This window comes from Mytilus galloprovincialis, chromosome 3 (assembly GCF_965363235.1).
Source record: "Mytilus galloprovincialis chromosome 3, xbMytGall1.hap1.1, whole genome shotgun sequence".
Taxonomy (NCBI): Eukaryota; Metazoa; Mollusca; class Bivalvia; order Mytilida; family Mytilidae; genus Mytilus; species Mytilus galloprovincialis.
The window spans coordinates 94,845,239-94,861,897 of NC_134840.1; the positions used below are offsets into that span (position 1 = coordinate 94,845,239).

The 16,659-nt window shown below is 34.1% G+C and overlaps 2 protein-coding genes across 4 annotated transcripts; both read left to right on the top strand.

Annotated features, from left to right (window-relative positions):
- The first annotated feature begins 1,221 nt into the window (after nucleotides 1-1,221).
- LOC143069444 (GPI-N-acetylgalactosamine transferase PGAP4-like) lies at nucleotides 1,222-9,903 on the top strand. Of its 3 annotated transcripts, none has more exons than XM_076244079.1 (2): nucleotides 1,222-1,286; nucleotides 8,533-9,903. In XM_076244079.1, exon 2 carries the CDS (start codon nucleotides 8,588-8,590, stop codon nucleotides 9,824-9,826), a length of 1,239 nt encoding a protein of 412 aa, XP_076100194.1. In that variant the 5' UTR covers nucleotides 1,222-1,286; nucleotides 8,533-8,587; the 3' UTR covers nucleotides 9,827-9,903. The 3 variants fall into 3 exon arrangements, with proteins under 3 accessions (XP_076100194.1, XP_076100197.1, XP_076100196.1); XM_076244082.1 differs by lacking the exon at nucleotides 1,222-1,286 and adding an exon at nucleotides 1,792-1,810; XM_076244081.1 differs by lacking the exon at nucleotides 1,222-1,286 and adding an exon at nucleotides 5,207-5,335.
- Nucleotides 9,904-12,000: 2,097 nt separating this feature from the next.
- Nucleotides 12,001-16,306, top strand: LOC143069445 (uncharacterized). The gene is made up of 2 exons (XM_076244083.1): nucleotides 12,001-12,686; nucleotides 15,929-16,306. Exons 1-2 carry the CDS (start codon nucleotides 12,050-12,052, stop codon nucleotides 15,958-15,960), a joined length of 669 nt encoding a protein of 222 aa, XP_076100198.1. The 5' UTR covers nucleotides 12,001-12,049; the 3' UTR covers nucleotides 15,961-16,306.
- Nucleotides 16,307-16,659: the final 353 nt, after the last annotated feature.

Here is a 16,659-nt window from a genome sequence, read left to right on the forward strand (position 1 = left end):
GTTTTGAAGACGAAAAAAAACATCGTTAAGTTTTGTAGTTTTTTTCTTAGCTGTTAATCATTAAAATGTGTATTTAAATACTATATTACGATAATACGTTTTATTCCGAAGTCAAATACAGCTGTTTTATGATACATGCTACATTGTAGGATAAAAAGTTTATACGCACCAATAATAGAATTTTTATAAAATATTCTTTAATTATACAACACACAAATATAAATGTTTACATGAAATACAATATAAATACAAAAATACAACATATACGAAAGTTTTGGTTTGATTCGGTTCACATTGAAACAATACACGCATCAATGATTAAGCTCTTGAGAACTTTTTGCAACCGGGGAATGAGGAATTAAAATGAAAACCGACCGTGATATTCGTTGCCGTCTGCGGATGGAAGCAGGCATTAATAGGACATCAAGTTGGAATCATTCAGGTTTATTTTGGCAGCGCTAAAATTACTAAGATTGCGTTTTTTTCCTTCAAAACAGGATCATTTCATCTCAACAGAGACATATAATACAAGACTCTGATCTCGATCTCAATAATAAAACAAAATTATCGCATTCTCTCTATAACGATTTTTTTACTTTTATTTTTGATTTAGTTGTCCACACAGGTACATGTGAAGTATACTTGAAGAGTAAAGTTAAATTCTCTCCCAGTATCTTTTTTTCAGATTCTTGTAAAGAAAAGCGGTTTATTTTTTGCATTCTAATAGATATATAGGAAGATGTGATGTGAGCGCCAATGAGACAACGTTCTCTCCATCCAAATAACAATTTATAAAAGTAAACCATTATAGGTCAATGTACGGCCTCCAACACGGAGCCTTGGCTCACACCGAACAAAAAAGCTATAAAGGAACCCCAAATTACTAGTGTAAAACCATTCTAACGGGAAAACCAACTGTCTAATCTATATAAAAAATGAGAAACGAGAAACACGTATAAATTACATAAACAAACGACAACTATTGTACATCAGATTCCTGACTTAGGACAGTTGCAAACAGTAATGTTCTCAATTAAGTACGAACATACATGTAAAATATTACAATAAATCTTCTATACCTCCAAATTCACAAAATGATTGTGTTTCTTCGCAAGCGCTTGCCTATACTGGGCGCTCCTTAAAAAAAACAGACATATAGGCACTTTTCGTATTTTTTTTTACGGAATTAGATCGAATCCGATTCTTCATTTTTAATTCAGTGACGAAAGAGGTCACAATATAGGGCGTTCTTAATCACGAAACACTTATGTTAAAGTCACAAAAATGTAAGTTCCTTCTATTATACTTTTATTAAAGCAAGTAGACTAAGTTAGCGGAGTGGTACCAATCTTTGTCTTGAATTTAATAGCAGAATATGGAAACTTTCAACATTTTCCATTAACATTTTTATGATGTTAAACCGACTGTGTGATGACTGATCGTCTGATGCATCCGGGCGCAAGTCCTGTTATGATCTGATGATCGTTAGCTGTCTAAGAGCTCTGTAGAATCACTGATCTCACAGATCACTCTCTCACTTGAGCTCTGTCACTAACTGTAGTATACACAATATGTCTCTGGTCAATATCACAACAGCTCAAAATATTGGCCACTAAATACACCTATACAATAAATAGAGGTCCATCAAGGGGTAATGACAAGGATTCACTCATAATTCAGTTTTATCAACATATATCACACTAAACAGGACATGAATATAATCAGAGACATATACAATACTGATACAATTTATAATACTGGTGTAATACAGTCATAACAAACAACCACAAGATCAAGGACTTGATTGCTGGTATGTTGCTAAAGTTCTACCCAAGGGAAATCCTGGATGCATACTCTTGATTAATTGATTGCTTAGTTTTAGGGGACACTAGTGGACAGGCTTTTAAAATGGATCTTTCTGTGTTGTTATCAGCAGAGCAAGTACATGTATTAAAGTATTATACATGTACAGTATACACTGGGGTAAATGTGATCTCCGTAACTGCAGTTACGTATATCCAAAGATGGCGAACGATGTTTCTGGTCAATATTTCTTTTGTCAATTGTGTTATAATTCTGTATTATTCTTCGGTATTTCGTGTCTTTTATAACGTATTACAATATTTGAAACTGAAATACTAAGTGTTTAATTCATAATTCAACCGCTAAATGGAGAAAACAGCCATTTAAAATATCGTGATGATATGGGTAACTGAAGTTAATAAATTTTTAATGATATACGTAACTGGAAGTATTGATATCCGTAGAGTAACTGATTTTATTTTTAAATAATTCAATCATGTTTGAAATGAAATAAATGTCTCCGGTTATTAAAAGTGTAATAAATATGAATCAGAAATGATCTTCGAAGTTCGAAGTCTTAAATTATTATGGAAAAAAATGATCAGGCTTCCAATTTTTAATTTCTATATTGTCAGCAGCATGCATGCATAGTGAGCTAAAGGATTGGATAGCTTATTATAGATGAAATATAAGTAAAATTGAGAACGGACAGTACTTAAGCAAATGAGAAAAAAAAATCTAAAAAAACACCAAACGAATTGATAACAACTGTCATATTCTTAATTTGGCACAAACATTTCCTTAAGTAGAAAATGATAGAGTATAAGCTGGCTGTATAACTAGCTAAGCCCCTAACTTGTATGATAGTCATATAGGATTCCATTATATTTACAATAATACAAAGCAAACAGACATGATAGGTCAGAAATCAAAATTTGGGGAACGATGCATCTAAGTCAACATAATTTTAAAATTTATTACACGATTAACAATTATTTCAACAGAGAAACACAAAATGGCATATACACACGTTAAAGATAGAGTTCATAAAACAAATTTGAGGGCAAGAGTACAAATTGACCATAGCACCGTAGTACAATGGCTGTATGTATGAATACTGAGCCACCCCAAAAAATAATCAAACAGTACTATAGAGTTAAGGTTAACAATAAACATTTGGACAAAACAAAGTAGCACAAAATCACGTACATCAGATGATAAACAACAAGTACATTAACACAATATTTCAAGACCCCCAAGAGTGACTGCGGTTGGAAAAATGGTCTCCATTGGTCTACCTCCCCTTAAATTATAGCCATAGTGTTGTATCAGTTTTTGCTGTCCAGGATGCACAAGTACGCATCCACTTCTGGTCAGAATAGGGACGTTAATTCAGATGCCACATGTTGAGAGAATTCCGTGCTCTTTGTAGATAGGTTAATAACCCTTGTAACAAATCTTTGAGGGGTCCATAAATGGCCAGTGGCAAAGACAGACTCCCGTCCCTATCCAATCTGCCATACCCGTGGTAGTCCAAATTTCTTTTACCTTCATCCGGGACGGCCTCTGATGCAAGACTTACCTACTGTATCTATATTTTTTTCTCTTCCTGAACATATATTTAATATAAAGAAAATGTGGTACCACTGTAATAGAGACACAAGAGACTAACTGACACAGAAATTATTATTTTGGTCACCATACGACATTTAACATTGATCAATGCCCATACCGCATAGTATTCTATAAAATATAATTCAAACAAGTCAACTAATGGTCTAGGCCTTATTTAGGTGCCATTTTTTTTTATAAATAACGAAAAACACAGCAACAAATCACATCCAATGCATTGCAGGCTCCTGATTGGTGTCAGACCTAGGCAAATACTGGATGTGGCGATGATAAACATGTTAACTGGCGTCCAATGCTCCACTGACTTGGACAGTGGTGTAACAGTACAACATAAGAGAAAGCTAAAAAAATCAGTTGAAAAGGCTTAACTCATCAGGTGGATACAATTAAAAATAATTTGTACACAAAAAAAAAGTGAACGTGGGAGGGTACTTGTACATCCCAAAAACAAAATCCCAAAATTAAACAGTCACTAAATTAAGATCTGGGAGTAGTCGCAAGTACTGAAAGCTATTTCAAAGCCAAAAAGAAAAATTAAAAAATCATGCATCTAAGACTAATTTATCAGTTAATGCACATCCCGCATCCAAGGGATTAAGTGTGAAGAAATCTTAAACAGTAGATTTTTTTTCTAATGTTGTTAGAACATTGTGGACATATTATTTTTGATCCCGATGATTTCATATATTTAGCTTAGCCGTATTTGGCACAACTTTTGCAATTTTGGGTCCTTAATGCTCTTCAACTTTGTACTTGTTTCAAACGGCTTTTTAACTGTTTTGATATGAGTGTCACTGATGAGTCTTATGAAGACAAAAGGCGTGTCTGGCGTATTTAATAATAATCCTGGTACCTTTGATAACTTTTTACACCACTAGGTCGATGCCATGGCATGCACTGCTGGTGGACGTTTCGTCCCCGAGGGTATCGCCAGCCCTGTAGTCAGCACTTAGGTGTTGACATGAATATCAGTTATATGTCTTTTTAATAACTTTCCTGTGTACAAAACTTTGAATTTTTCGAAAAACTAAGGATTTTCTTATCCCAGGAGTAGATTAAATCAATCTAATTAAAACCCGATCTCTCATTGCTCCCGCGCGACATATCAGAAAATGGGAGCGATGAGAGATCAGGTTTTAATTAGATTGAGATTACATTAGCCGTATTTGGCACAACTTTTTGGAATTTTGGGTCCTCAATGCTCTTCAACTTTGTTCTTGTTTTGGCTTTTTAAATGTTTTGATATGAGCGTCACTGATGGGTCTTATGAAGATGAAACGTGCGTCTGGCATATTGAATTATAATTCTGGTACCTTTGATAACTATTTTGACGAAATTATGACAGATTTATTTCCGAAATAAATGATGGTCAAACTATTTAATCGAGGATAATGAATGAAGCAAAAACAACAAAATTCAACAGTTACGGATATCCTTCTATAACCATTTATTACAGTTACGGATATCAACATTTACAGTTACCCATATCCTCGGGATTTTTTTATTTGATGATTTCTCCATTTAGCGGTTGAACTATGACAAGAAAACGTTGTATGTAAGTTTCAAACTTAGTAATACTTTAGATAAGACACGAAATACTGAAGAATAATACAGAATTATAACACAATTGACAAATAAAATATTGACCAGAAACATCGTCCGCCATCTTTGGATATACGTAACTGCAGTTACGGAGATCACATTTACCCCAGTGGTATAGAGGGAGCTGCAAGGCGCTCTCCAACACCGTCAATAGGTGTCTCTCTCTCCCGTTGAGCAAGGATTTGTATTATACTATACAAATCCTTGCGTTGAGTAAAAACCAGAATTGGTGTCTTCACCGTATACATACAGATACAGATACAGAAAGATAAATAAATAAATATGGGCCATTTAAAACGTTAGTTAGATGGAACAAACACCAGTGGGCAGTTCTTCATAGTTTTAAGAATATAATCCAGCAACATTAAGCAGTTAGTAATTATGAAAAAGTGTAAATTGAACAAATGTGTTTTATGTCATACTTGTTTTAACAATAGACGACACTGACAAGTGTCTAAACTGATGTATATCTCAGTGATACTGGCCCCTCCTTTAGTGTTTAAAAATTTGTAAATTATATATATAAGGAATGACTGGAGCAGGCACCCTTATGGTATGAAAATTGCTGGCTCTTAAAGATTGTACCATTAAAATCACTTCAGGATTAGGAATTTATTTAATTTATTTATTAATTTATTCAGAGCTCCAGATAAGAATTCACAAATTGGGGTTTTTACCCACCATTTTCTTATGTAATTGGGTGATAAAGTTTTTGAATTGCATTATCAATTTTAATTCACCCCCTCAAGCAAATATCAAATTGGGTTTTTCACCACCGAGTTCCTTAAGGTATATGCCTGGCAGTTTTGTATTTTGTCACAACTTATATATGATAAAAATAGAATTACGCGAAGACTGTAAACTGATAAGGGTTAATAACGCAAACGATAGAGAATAAAAGCGTTGAAAACTCATGGTTTTGGCATATAATTGAGTTTTCCTTTGAATTAATTGGGTTATTGAACCCTGCAATGGACAATTGCATTGGGTTTTTAATTATTTGTATTGCGTGATCACGCAAATACGCAGCTTATCTGGAGCTCTGATTTATTTATGAAATGCACATTTATACTTTATAATACAGATTTTCAAATGTCAAAACACAGATACATGTAAAACAATACAGTTGAGTAGTTACTACATTGTACAGAAACCATTACTTATCAATCTGCTGATACAAACATCATGCCATCTACCACTGTAGTGTAATATTGGCCACTTTACTTCCAAGAAGATCCCACATAAACAATGCAGTATGTTTTGAAAAATGTCTTAGGTAAAAATTTGAATAAAAAAAGGAAATAAAAATAAAACAACATTCAAGCTGTCATAGCTAGCAAATGGAAATATGTATACACTATTTCAATATGAATGAATTCACAGCAACAGTATAATTATACCCATGATCAGTAGGTCTATAAAACAATGATAAAGAAAAAAGGACAGTGCCTAGAGACAATGACCAAGATTTAGAAATTTTTCATCAGTATCTGTGTCATGAATTTCGTCAGGAGCAAATAACTCTAGATGGATATAATATTTAAAACAGACAGAGACTGTTGCAAAATGTTCAATCAGATTTGATTCATAAATCAAAAAAACTCTATAAGAGACCTAATTTGCAACCATGGCCACTTTTGAAAGGACTTAAAATGACCCCCCCCCCCTTTCCTCTCCCCCAAAAAATCCAATTTAATTTTACACTCTTACACTTGACGAAGTTAAAAGCCTTTAACACTCTAGTGAAATAATAAATATATTGATTGAATATATTAAGCATTAGTAAGGTCCTGTTTGGTTTGAATAGCATTTTGGTAGTGTGCTCCTGGCTCAGCTAGTAATGCTGATGGGAAAAAACCTGTGACAAACTTTTCTTTTTAGCAAAGAAATATAAATAGGTACGGATTGCATGTACCCAGCTAAATCAGACAGGTCTTTCAGGCCCATTCAATCAACAAAGAAAAATAAATTCATATTAAAGCAAGAAATCTTAGTGTCATCTCAACCCTTCAACATTATTAAAATAAAGGCAGGCAGTGATGACTCGAAAGCTTTTTTTACTTTATTTAAGTAAACAAAAACAATATTTAAGCATTTTCGTACACAGTTTGTCTGGAAACGTTTTTTGAATGAAAACACAAGGCCTTACATTTTTGTACTCAGACTAACAGTTCGACCGATTCATGTACCTGATTTTTGGTTTCGAGCTCACATTTTGTACTCCAAGTACTGAGTATAAAGTGTTATTACAGAAACCTTAAAATCAGACGGGTAAAGTCCATAAAATCGTATGTGACTGGAGCAACGATGGCTTTCGTGGATTTCCTGTTGGAAATCAAGATATTTTAATCAACTCATAAAAACTATTGTTTTTTAGTGAAAGTCTTAATTTTCGCTCATTTTTTCCCCTAATCTTTTCCATGACCTTTCTTGTTTCACTTTCCTTTATTGTAAAATTCGTCTAGCAAAGGCCTTAACTACTTTCCACTGGGGTTTAAATTAAGAAAAAAATAATAAACAAATCGTTGCTATTCCAGGATTACGATCCGTTCTATCCTAGCTCTCTATAGGGGAAATAATTTGTAAAGTCAAGCGCTGTTGACGTAAAATCGAGGGCTTAAGATATATAAAGTCTGCTGGGATATCAAGTCCGGTGCTTTCAGTTTATTTTCTGCCAATCATTTCAGAGGCATTTTGGACTCTGGGTGATATATTTGTCTCGTTAAGCAATCTCCCTTTTTAAAAATTTACCTCCAGAATTAATATATTCTTACAGTTGCAAAAGTGTCGGAAAACAGTTGTAAATTGGCTACAAATTTAGATTTGGCATGGCTTTTCAAAACTTTAAATTTTCGAAAAACTAAGGATTTTCTTGTCCCAGGAACAGATTACCTTAGCCGTTTTTGGCACAACTTTTTGGAATTTTGGATCCTCTATGCTCTTCAACTTTGTATTGTTTGGCTTTATAACTATTTTGATATGAGCGTCACTGATGAGTCTTATGTAGACGAAACGCGCGTCTGGCGTACTAAATTATAATCCTGGTACTTTTGATAACTATTTACACCACTGGGTCGATGCCACTGCTGGTGGACGTTTCGTCCCCGAGGGTATCACCAGCCCAGTAGTCAGCACTTCGGTGTTGACATGAATATCAATAATGTGATCATTTTTATAAATTTCCTGATACAAAACTTTAAATTTTCGAAAAACTAAGGATTTTCTTGTCCCAGGAATAGATTACCTTAGCCGTATTTGGCACACCATTTTGGAATTTTGGATCCTCTATGCTCTTCAACTTTGTATTGTTTGGCTTTATAACTATTTTGATATGAGCGTCACTGATGAGTCTTATGTAGACGAAACGCGCGTCTGGCGTACTAAATTATAATCCTGGTACTTTTGATAACTATTGTCTTTATTTAATGAAACGACTTTAAACTGCATTTCTTTGTAAGAACAGGTATAACAGAATTTAAACTTTGTATTTTCCAGGGCTTTTGAATTAGAGACCACCAAGTAATGGAACGTATCAAAAGTTTATTGATCAATGAAAAAACACAGATGTTGGGCTTTCAGGATGGTTCAACTTCCAAAGATCATGCGCAATATTGTTCTAATACTCACGGCAACGTCAGTCTGCATACTGCTCTCTATCCTTTACGCAAACAACAAGCCCTTTTCGAAAGTTTACCATTTATTTAATTCTAAAAACGATGTTTTTAAACTTGCAAAGCAATTAAATAGTGAACGCTTGTTCAAGGCCCATCAATATTTAGATGGATTAAATAAAACTCAGCAGCCGAACTACGACAGCCGACCGGAACTTGCAATAGTCATAGTAACCGTCAAAAGAAAAGCGTATGATGCAAGTAGCCTTGGATACGTATTACAGTCCATATCAGCCACACATAAACTTTTTGTAAATGATCTTGTCTTCCCGAAGAAAACCATGATGATATGCAATGTAGACTTACATCCTGAAAACTATACAGAAATTGTTAACCTTAAACCGTTTATTCCGGTAGTGGAGCGATATGGAGCATCCTCTTTACCAATAACCATTAATAGTAGCAGGATTAGTATGTATGCAAAAAGAAGATATAATAGTAAATATGATAAAGAGACTGTAGACTATATGTACTGTTTAGAATCGGCTTATTCACTTGGTGCTAGTTATGTACTGTTAATAGAAGACGATGCTCTTCCTCGGGAAGATACATTAAAAGTGCTCAAAAACAAAATACTATATATAAAGAGTAAAAATAAGGGACGTTACTCTTTCATTAAGTTGTACTATCCACAAAGATGGCAAGGATATGCGTATGAATCTAGCCGGATACTAGAGATTATAAGTGTAGGGTGTGTTGGGGCGGGATTGGCAGTCGCTATCCAATTTATTACATGTAGAACGAAGTCATACTTTTTACAAGTGATGTATTTTTCGTGTGGTGCTTGGCTGTTTGTTACAGCTGCTCTTATCATTGGAAGACAAAACGTGTTTGAATTTTATAGAATTTCTAAATATTTATATTCTTTGAGGAATTCACCTGGGTGCTGTACGCAAGCGATGTTGTATACAAGGCAATTCATTCCGGCATTAATTGATTTTTTATCGGTGAAACACAAGGCATTACATACGGACTTGGCCATATATAACTTTACAAATGTGACTGGTATCCCAGCGTACCAGATCGAACCGAACTTGTTCTACCATGTTGGAATGTATACCTCTTTGTCATCATCCGATAAACACAAAAACGCAGAAGAATTTATCTTCGATCCATGATTTATATGCAATTATATATATTTATTTGTTATTTTTTAAGAATAAAATTGTTTTTACTCTATTATTAATTTAAATAGTATCTATTGAGTGAAAGTTTTTTTTTCTTCTAACACATCCATGAAGGGTTTCTGTTCCATGTCGTCCTAACCGCCTCTAAGGTCTCGTAGTATCGGGCTCACATCAAGTGTGGTAGGAAGTTTGTTCGTTCAAAGACTGGGACAAGCTTCAGATTTTGAAATTGTTATTTGATGTTTCTTCTTTAAGCACACTGCTTTTGTATAGTAGTCAGAACTTTCAAGACTTGTGATCAGAGTCAAATTCAGAATGATATTTTCGGATAGGATAACTTACCTTCCTGCAGATTCATGCTATTTTAGCAAAAAAAAAAAAAAAAAAAATATCGATTCCCATGAAACCCTTGCTAAAGTGGGTTGTCTGTTTGGGTTGTTGATATGTACACGCCCGGTCTGTAGGGAGGCAATTACTTAGATGGCTCTTGTATCTAGTGAGTGAGATGGAGATAGTTTTACGCTCGCTACAGGTAAACGAACTGTAACAACAACTCGCTGAATGTCCGTACGGTTGATTGCCTGTTGCATGCAAAATGTATGTCCCACCCAACATACCCTTATGGTATATTGTCAGCAAACATTCTTGCCCGTCATCCGCCCTTCCTATATGCAGAACCTCTAAATAATAAATAAATTAAAACTAATTTGATCACGTTCTGAGGTCAGATGCTAAAGTGCATATCAGTTTTTCAAAGTTCAAATTAAAAACCTTTTTTGGCGTGGAAAAAACAGTAATTGTTTAATTTCATATTTTTAGAAAATTTCATGTTTTAAATGACTATTTAAATGAGTTTTTTTCTTAAACCAAGTAGGCTATATGAGATATAACCTCCTTGCCAAAACTATTTGTACATCAACTATTTTTTTCATAATTTTACATGAAAATATTACTTTTCTTCGAGTGAATATATACGCTATTTTATTCAAAATCTGATTAACATATTATAGAAAACCTTGAGATATTACAAAGTTTATGTTACAGTGAAATATGCGTCTCTGTCACGGTATTTCTTATTTAACAAACTAAGGAACAACATAATTATATCCATCTGGATGACACTAATTTTGGAAATGACTGACACTATCACCATCGTTTAATTATATATTTAAGACGCGGACGTGATAGAGAGCACCCATTAGGTCATGAACAAAGTTTAATTACATTCTCTCTTTGTGATAATGAGTTTCCATGTACTTAGTACATTTTAAATGTGAAAACAAGCACATAGTACTACAAAGGTTATGAGGATGACAAAATATCCAATCAGGAACTTGGTCTTCACTAAAAGAAAAGGACAAACAAGGTTGTTGTAATTACTTTATAGTTAAGTCCCAAAATCGTATCAGTTATTGGTACAACTTCCTTCAAATATAAATTAATAAATACCTTCTGTTAATATCATTAGACAGTAAACTACTTTATAACCCCTTAAGGTCTTACCAGAGACATTTAATTATCTCTGCTTTAACTAACTGCCTATACCATCTTTATCTTATCTTTATCTTTATACCACTGAATTTTCAAGTCTAAAAGTAGTCTCGTAAATTTCCCTATCCACAGTTCAGACATTTGTCTTATTTTTTTACCAAAGGAAACACATTTTATTTTATTTTTGCCTCTTCCCATGCACCCAAAACTTGATAGGTCGTCCGTAATTATATGGTTAGGAGGAAGCACACTACGAAACGATTGCAGTCAATTTCTTAATAAATTTATTGAAAATTTCGGATTAGATCATAGCAGCGATCTAAATAAAGATTAGTTTATAAGAAATCCTATAGAAAACATAAAATACTTTGGCTATAAACTTCAACCTTCTTAAATTTTTAATTTCTTGTCTTGAGTTTGTTAGTTTTAATCTCGTTTTAATGAATGATGATCATGCAATCATTAAATAACAATTATATTTTTCAATTTACTTTTGAAAGATGATATATATGTAGTAAGTATATATATTTCTGTATTAATAAGGTAAGTATGTACACCTGTAAGGCCGATCTGTCTAATAAATAAAGTGTGTTAACCAACCGTAAATATTATGTATTGATCGTTCACATGTGTTATTTTCTGCAAAAATCCTTATCATAATCGTATATGCATTGTGTATTACCCAACACATGTTGCATCGCCTTGGTTGTTTATTTTGAAAAGATGGCTTCAGAACCTATGAGCGCCGAATATGCTAAATCAGCGAAGTCTGCATGTAAAGGCTGTATGAAGAATATAGCGAAAGGAGAACTCCGTATAGGATTCGTCGGCAAGGCTAATTTCGGCACAACTGCGTGGTACCATTATGATTGTATTTGGAAGAACTACGAAAATCTCAAATCAATCGACAGCTCTAAAACAACAAAAAGCATCGTTCTGGGATATTCAGATTTGAAGGAAGATGAGAAAACGAAACTAGATGCGGACTTGCCTAAATATTGCAAAGAAGCCGCCGAAAAGGCAGTCGCTGCAGCCAAAGAAAGACCATTACCCATGGCTACAGAATATGCTAAGTCTGCCAAATCTTCTTGCAAAGGTTGTTCAAAAGGTATCGACAAAGGGGCACTCCGTGTTGGATTCACAGGAAAGGCTAACTTCGGTGCCACAGCGTGGTATCATTATGACTGTATTTGGAAGGACAATGAAAATTTAAAGTCAATTGATGGCTCAAAAGCGGCGGAGAAGATAATTAAAGGATATTCCGATCTGCAGGATAAAGATCAAGATAAACTTGAAGCCGACTTGTTGAAGCATTGTAGTAAACCACCAGCAGAGAAAAGAAAATCGGACGCTTCTAAAGGTAAATTAACATACAGGTTATATATATGTAGCAAAAAAGAGCGACTTTGAGATGGACTAACTTATATTTCCAACAAGTTTTCAAAAAAGAATAAAAAAAAGAGGGGGGTCTTCAGGCTCCCTCAATGTCCCATATACAATATAGTAGTAGAGCTTACATCCTTCGCCACCAATTCGAAATCATCTATAATATATATATATATATTATAACATGAAAATGTATGTAGTTCGTGTACTCTAAGAACTATATAGCAAGTAGACAATTAAAAACAATATGATGGATGAAGCACAGAGTCATTTGCATGCCCTGTAAATAGAAAATAAGAAAAACTTGTAATTAAGCCGATGACATCTTTCATGTCTTTATTAATAAGTTATATTGTGCCCGTTTTATTACAATGTAGTTTTAGTAATGACGAAGTTGCTTTCAAACAACAAAGTCATAATATAACTACATCCATTACTATGATAACATTGTCACGAAATTTCTGAATAAAACCAGTGGCAGGTTTTGTATGCCCCTTTCATTGGCATTATGTTTTCTGGTCTGGTCGTCCGTCTGTCCCGCTTCAGGTAAAAGTTTTTGGTCAAGGTAGTTTTTGATGAAGATGAAGTGCAATCCACTTGAACACATGATCCCTATGATGTGATCTTTCTAATTTTAATGCCAAATTAGAGTTTTGATCCCAATTTCACAGTCCACTGAACATAGAAAATGATAGTGCGATCGGGACATCCGTGTACTATTGACATATATGTATTTTGTTTGTTCCCTGTCAACTTCAATTATCATTTTGACCAGCCAACTAGTCAACCAGTCAACCAGCCATAAAACGCACTAAGACATAAAATGCACCATAGACTGATCATGTCAGACAGACATATCTGGGTTTGGGGAGGGGTTAACACGAATAATTCAGTCGTTATATTCCGCTGATCTACGAAGCTGCATTAACGTGTGGGAGAAAATCGGGCACGGAAAGGGCTTGAATTATTCGAGTTAGGGAGGGGGTCTTATTTCTTTTTTTATGCCATTTTCTCCATTTTTACACGACCGCAAAAATTTTAATTTTTCGTCGTATATTGCTATCACGTTGGCGTCGTCGTCCTGCGTCGTCTTGCGTCTTGCGTCGTCGTCGTCGTCGTCCGAATACTTTTAGTTTTCGCACTCTAACTTTAGTAAAAGTGAATAGAAATCTATGAAATTTTAACACAAGGTTTATAACCACAAAAGGAAGGTTGGGATTGATTTTGGGAGTTTTGGTCCCTAAATTTTAGGAATTAGGGGCCAAAAAGGGCCAAAATAAGCATTTTCTTGGTTTTCGCACTATAACTTTAGTTTAAGTAAATAGAAATCTATGAAATTTTGACACAAGGTTTATGACCACAAAAGGAAGGTTGTGATTGATTTTGGGAGTTTTAGTTCAAACAGTTTAGGAATTAGGGGCCAAAAAAGGGCCCAAATAAGCATTATTCTTGGTTTTCGCACAATAACTTTAGTATAAGTAAATAGAAATCAATGAAATTTAAACACAAGGTTTATGACCACAAAAGGAAGGTTGGGATTGATTTTGGGAGTTGAGGTCTGAACAGTTTAGGAATTACGGGCTAAAAAGGGGCCCAAGTAAGCATTATTCTTGGTTTTCGCACCATAACTTTAGTATAAGTAAATAGAAATCTTTGAAATTTAAACACAAGGTTTATGACTATAAAAGGAAGGTTGGGTTTGATTTTGGGAGTTTTGGTCCCAACAGGTTTTTAGGAATAAGGGGCCCAAAGGGTCCAAAATTGAACTTTGTTTGATTTCATAAAAAATTGAATAATTGGGGTTCTTTGATATGCCGGATCTAACTGTGTATGTAGATTCTTAATTTTTGGTCCCGTTTTCCAATTGGTCTACATTAAGGTCCAAAGGGTCCAAAATTAAACTTAGTTTGATTTTAACAAAAATTGAATCCTTGGGGTTCTTTGATATGCTGAATCTAAAAATGTACTTAGATTTTTGATTATTGGCCCAGTTTTCAAGTTGGTCCAAATCGGGGTCCAAAATTAAACTTTGTTTGATTTCATCAAAAATTGAATAATTGGGGTTTTTTGATATGCCAAATCTAACTGTGTATGTAGATACTTAATTTTTAGTCCCATTTTCAAATTGGTCTTCATTAAATACCAAAGGGTCCAAAATTAAACTAAGTTTGATTTTAATAAAAATTGAATTCTTTGGCTTTTTTGATATGCTGAATTTAATCATGTACTTAGATTTTTGATTATGGGCCCAGTTTCAAGTTGGTTCAAATCAGGATCCAAAATTATTATATTAAGTATTGTGCAATAGCAAGAAATTTTCAATTGCACAGTATTCAGCTATAGCAAGAAATCTTCAATTGCACAGTATTGTGCAATAACAAGAAATTTTCAATTGCACAGTATTGCACAATAGCAAGAAATATCTAATTGTGCAATAGCAAGAAATTTTCAATTGATTGGAGTTATCTTTCTTTGTCCAGAATAGTAGTTGAATCAACTTAAATCATTGTTTTATACAATACACAATGTATATTCACTTTTACTACCAACTGATAAATTAAAACAATCTTTACCATTCAGTGATAACAAGCACTTTTTGTTACATTTTAATATTTTATGATGTAATTAAATGAGTAGTTATTGTTGCAAACTCCATTAGAAATTTAAATTGAGATCAGTTTTGAAAAAAGGGAAAGGGGGATGTAAAAAAAAATGGGGGGGGGGGGTTAAATTTTTCTCATTTCAGATTTCATAAATAAAAAGAAAATTCTTCAAACATTTTGTTGAGAGGATTAATATTCAACAGCATAGTGATTGCTCAAAGACGAAAAAATTATTTTAAGTTCATTAGACCACATTCATTCTGTGTCCAAAACCTATGCTGTGTCAACTATTTAATCACAATCCAAATTTAGAGCTGAATCCAGCTTGAATGTTGTGTCCATACTTGCCCCAGCCGTTCAGGGTTCAACCTCTGCGGTCGTATAAAGCTGCGCCCTGCGGAGCATCTGGTTTTACATATTATTTTCTATTCTATTAATTATTTTTTACTACCCATTATTCTCTTTTCTTTATTTTGTCAATAATAGTGTCAAGCAAATTATACCATTTGTCGTGATATATAGTGCAGTTTTTTTTTTAAGGAACACAGGTCTTGTGCGATAAATTTGGTCTAATACATTTACATTCAGGAAGGTTTCATTTCTTTTTTTTTAGATGGTCCAACAGCTGCCAAAAAGTCTAAATAGGTCACCACGTGTACAGATGGAGGACATGTGAATATAATCATCGAGAATCCATGGACACAGATTCGTGAGAACTTAATGTGTATTGGACGTTAATATATACGCATGCGTTCGTCTACATTATATGTGCTTTAAGCTTTCTTATAATCCTGCTGGAATCAAGCGGAATAGTTAGTGTGGGTGCCAGGTTTTTATGTACTTTTCCTAATAAGGAATGTGACTGTCGTGGTAACAGTTTGAGTGTGATTAACAAAGATGACTGAAAGTTTGTTTTGCTTTGAACTTTGTAACATAGTTTATACGCCTAGTCATTTTATTCATTTAAAAATAAAGCTGTCAGGAGTTTAAAGTTTAGTTTTAAACATATTTAATTATAGTGGATTGGGAAACAAATTTTGCAATTTATATTAATCCCTTTCCACTTTGCAGGTGCGAGTGCTGCCTTTTTGCGGCATTAGCCTGCTCTTTTTCGAAATCTACAAGGGTGTCTTTAACGTGCAAGAGATATGGCTCTCTCTTAACACGGGTCATCCATTTATCGTCCCCTTCCGACGGACTATCATCGTTTCCTCAAGACCATACTCGCAAATGGTGTCAAGGGAGCGCCGAAAATTCAGTCCCTAAAATTTTCATCCCAGACGGGAATCAAACCAGGAACATTTGTGTTAGTGGTCCGATGCACTAACCACTACATCACGGCGA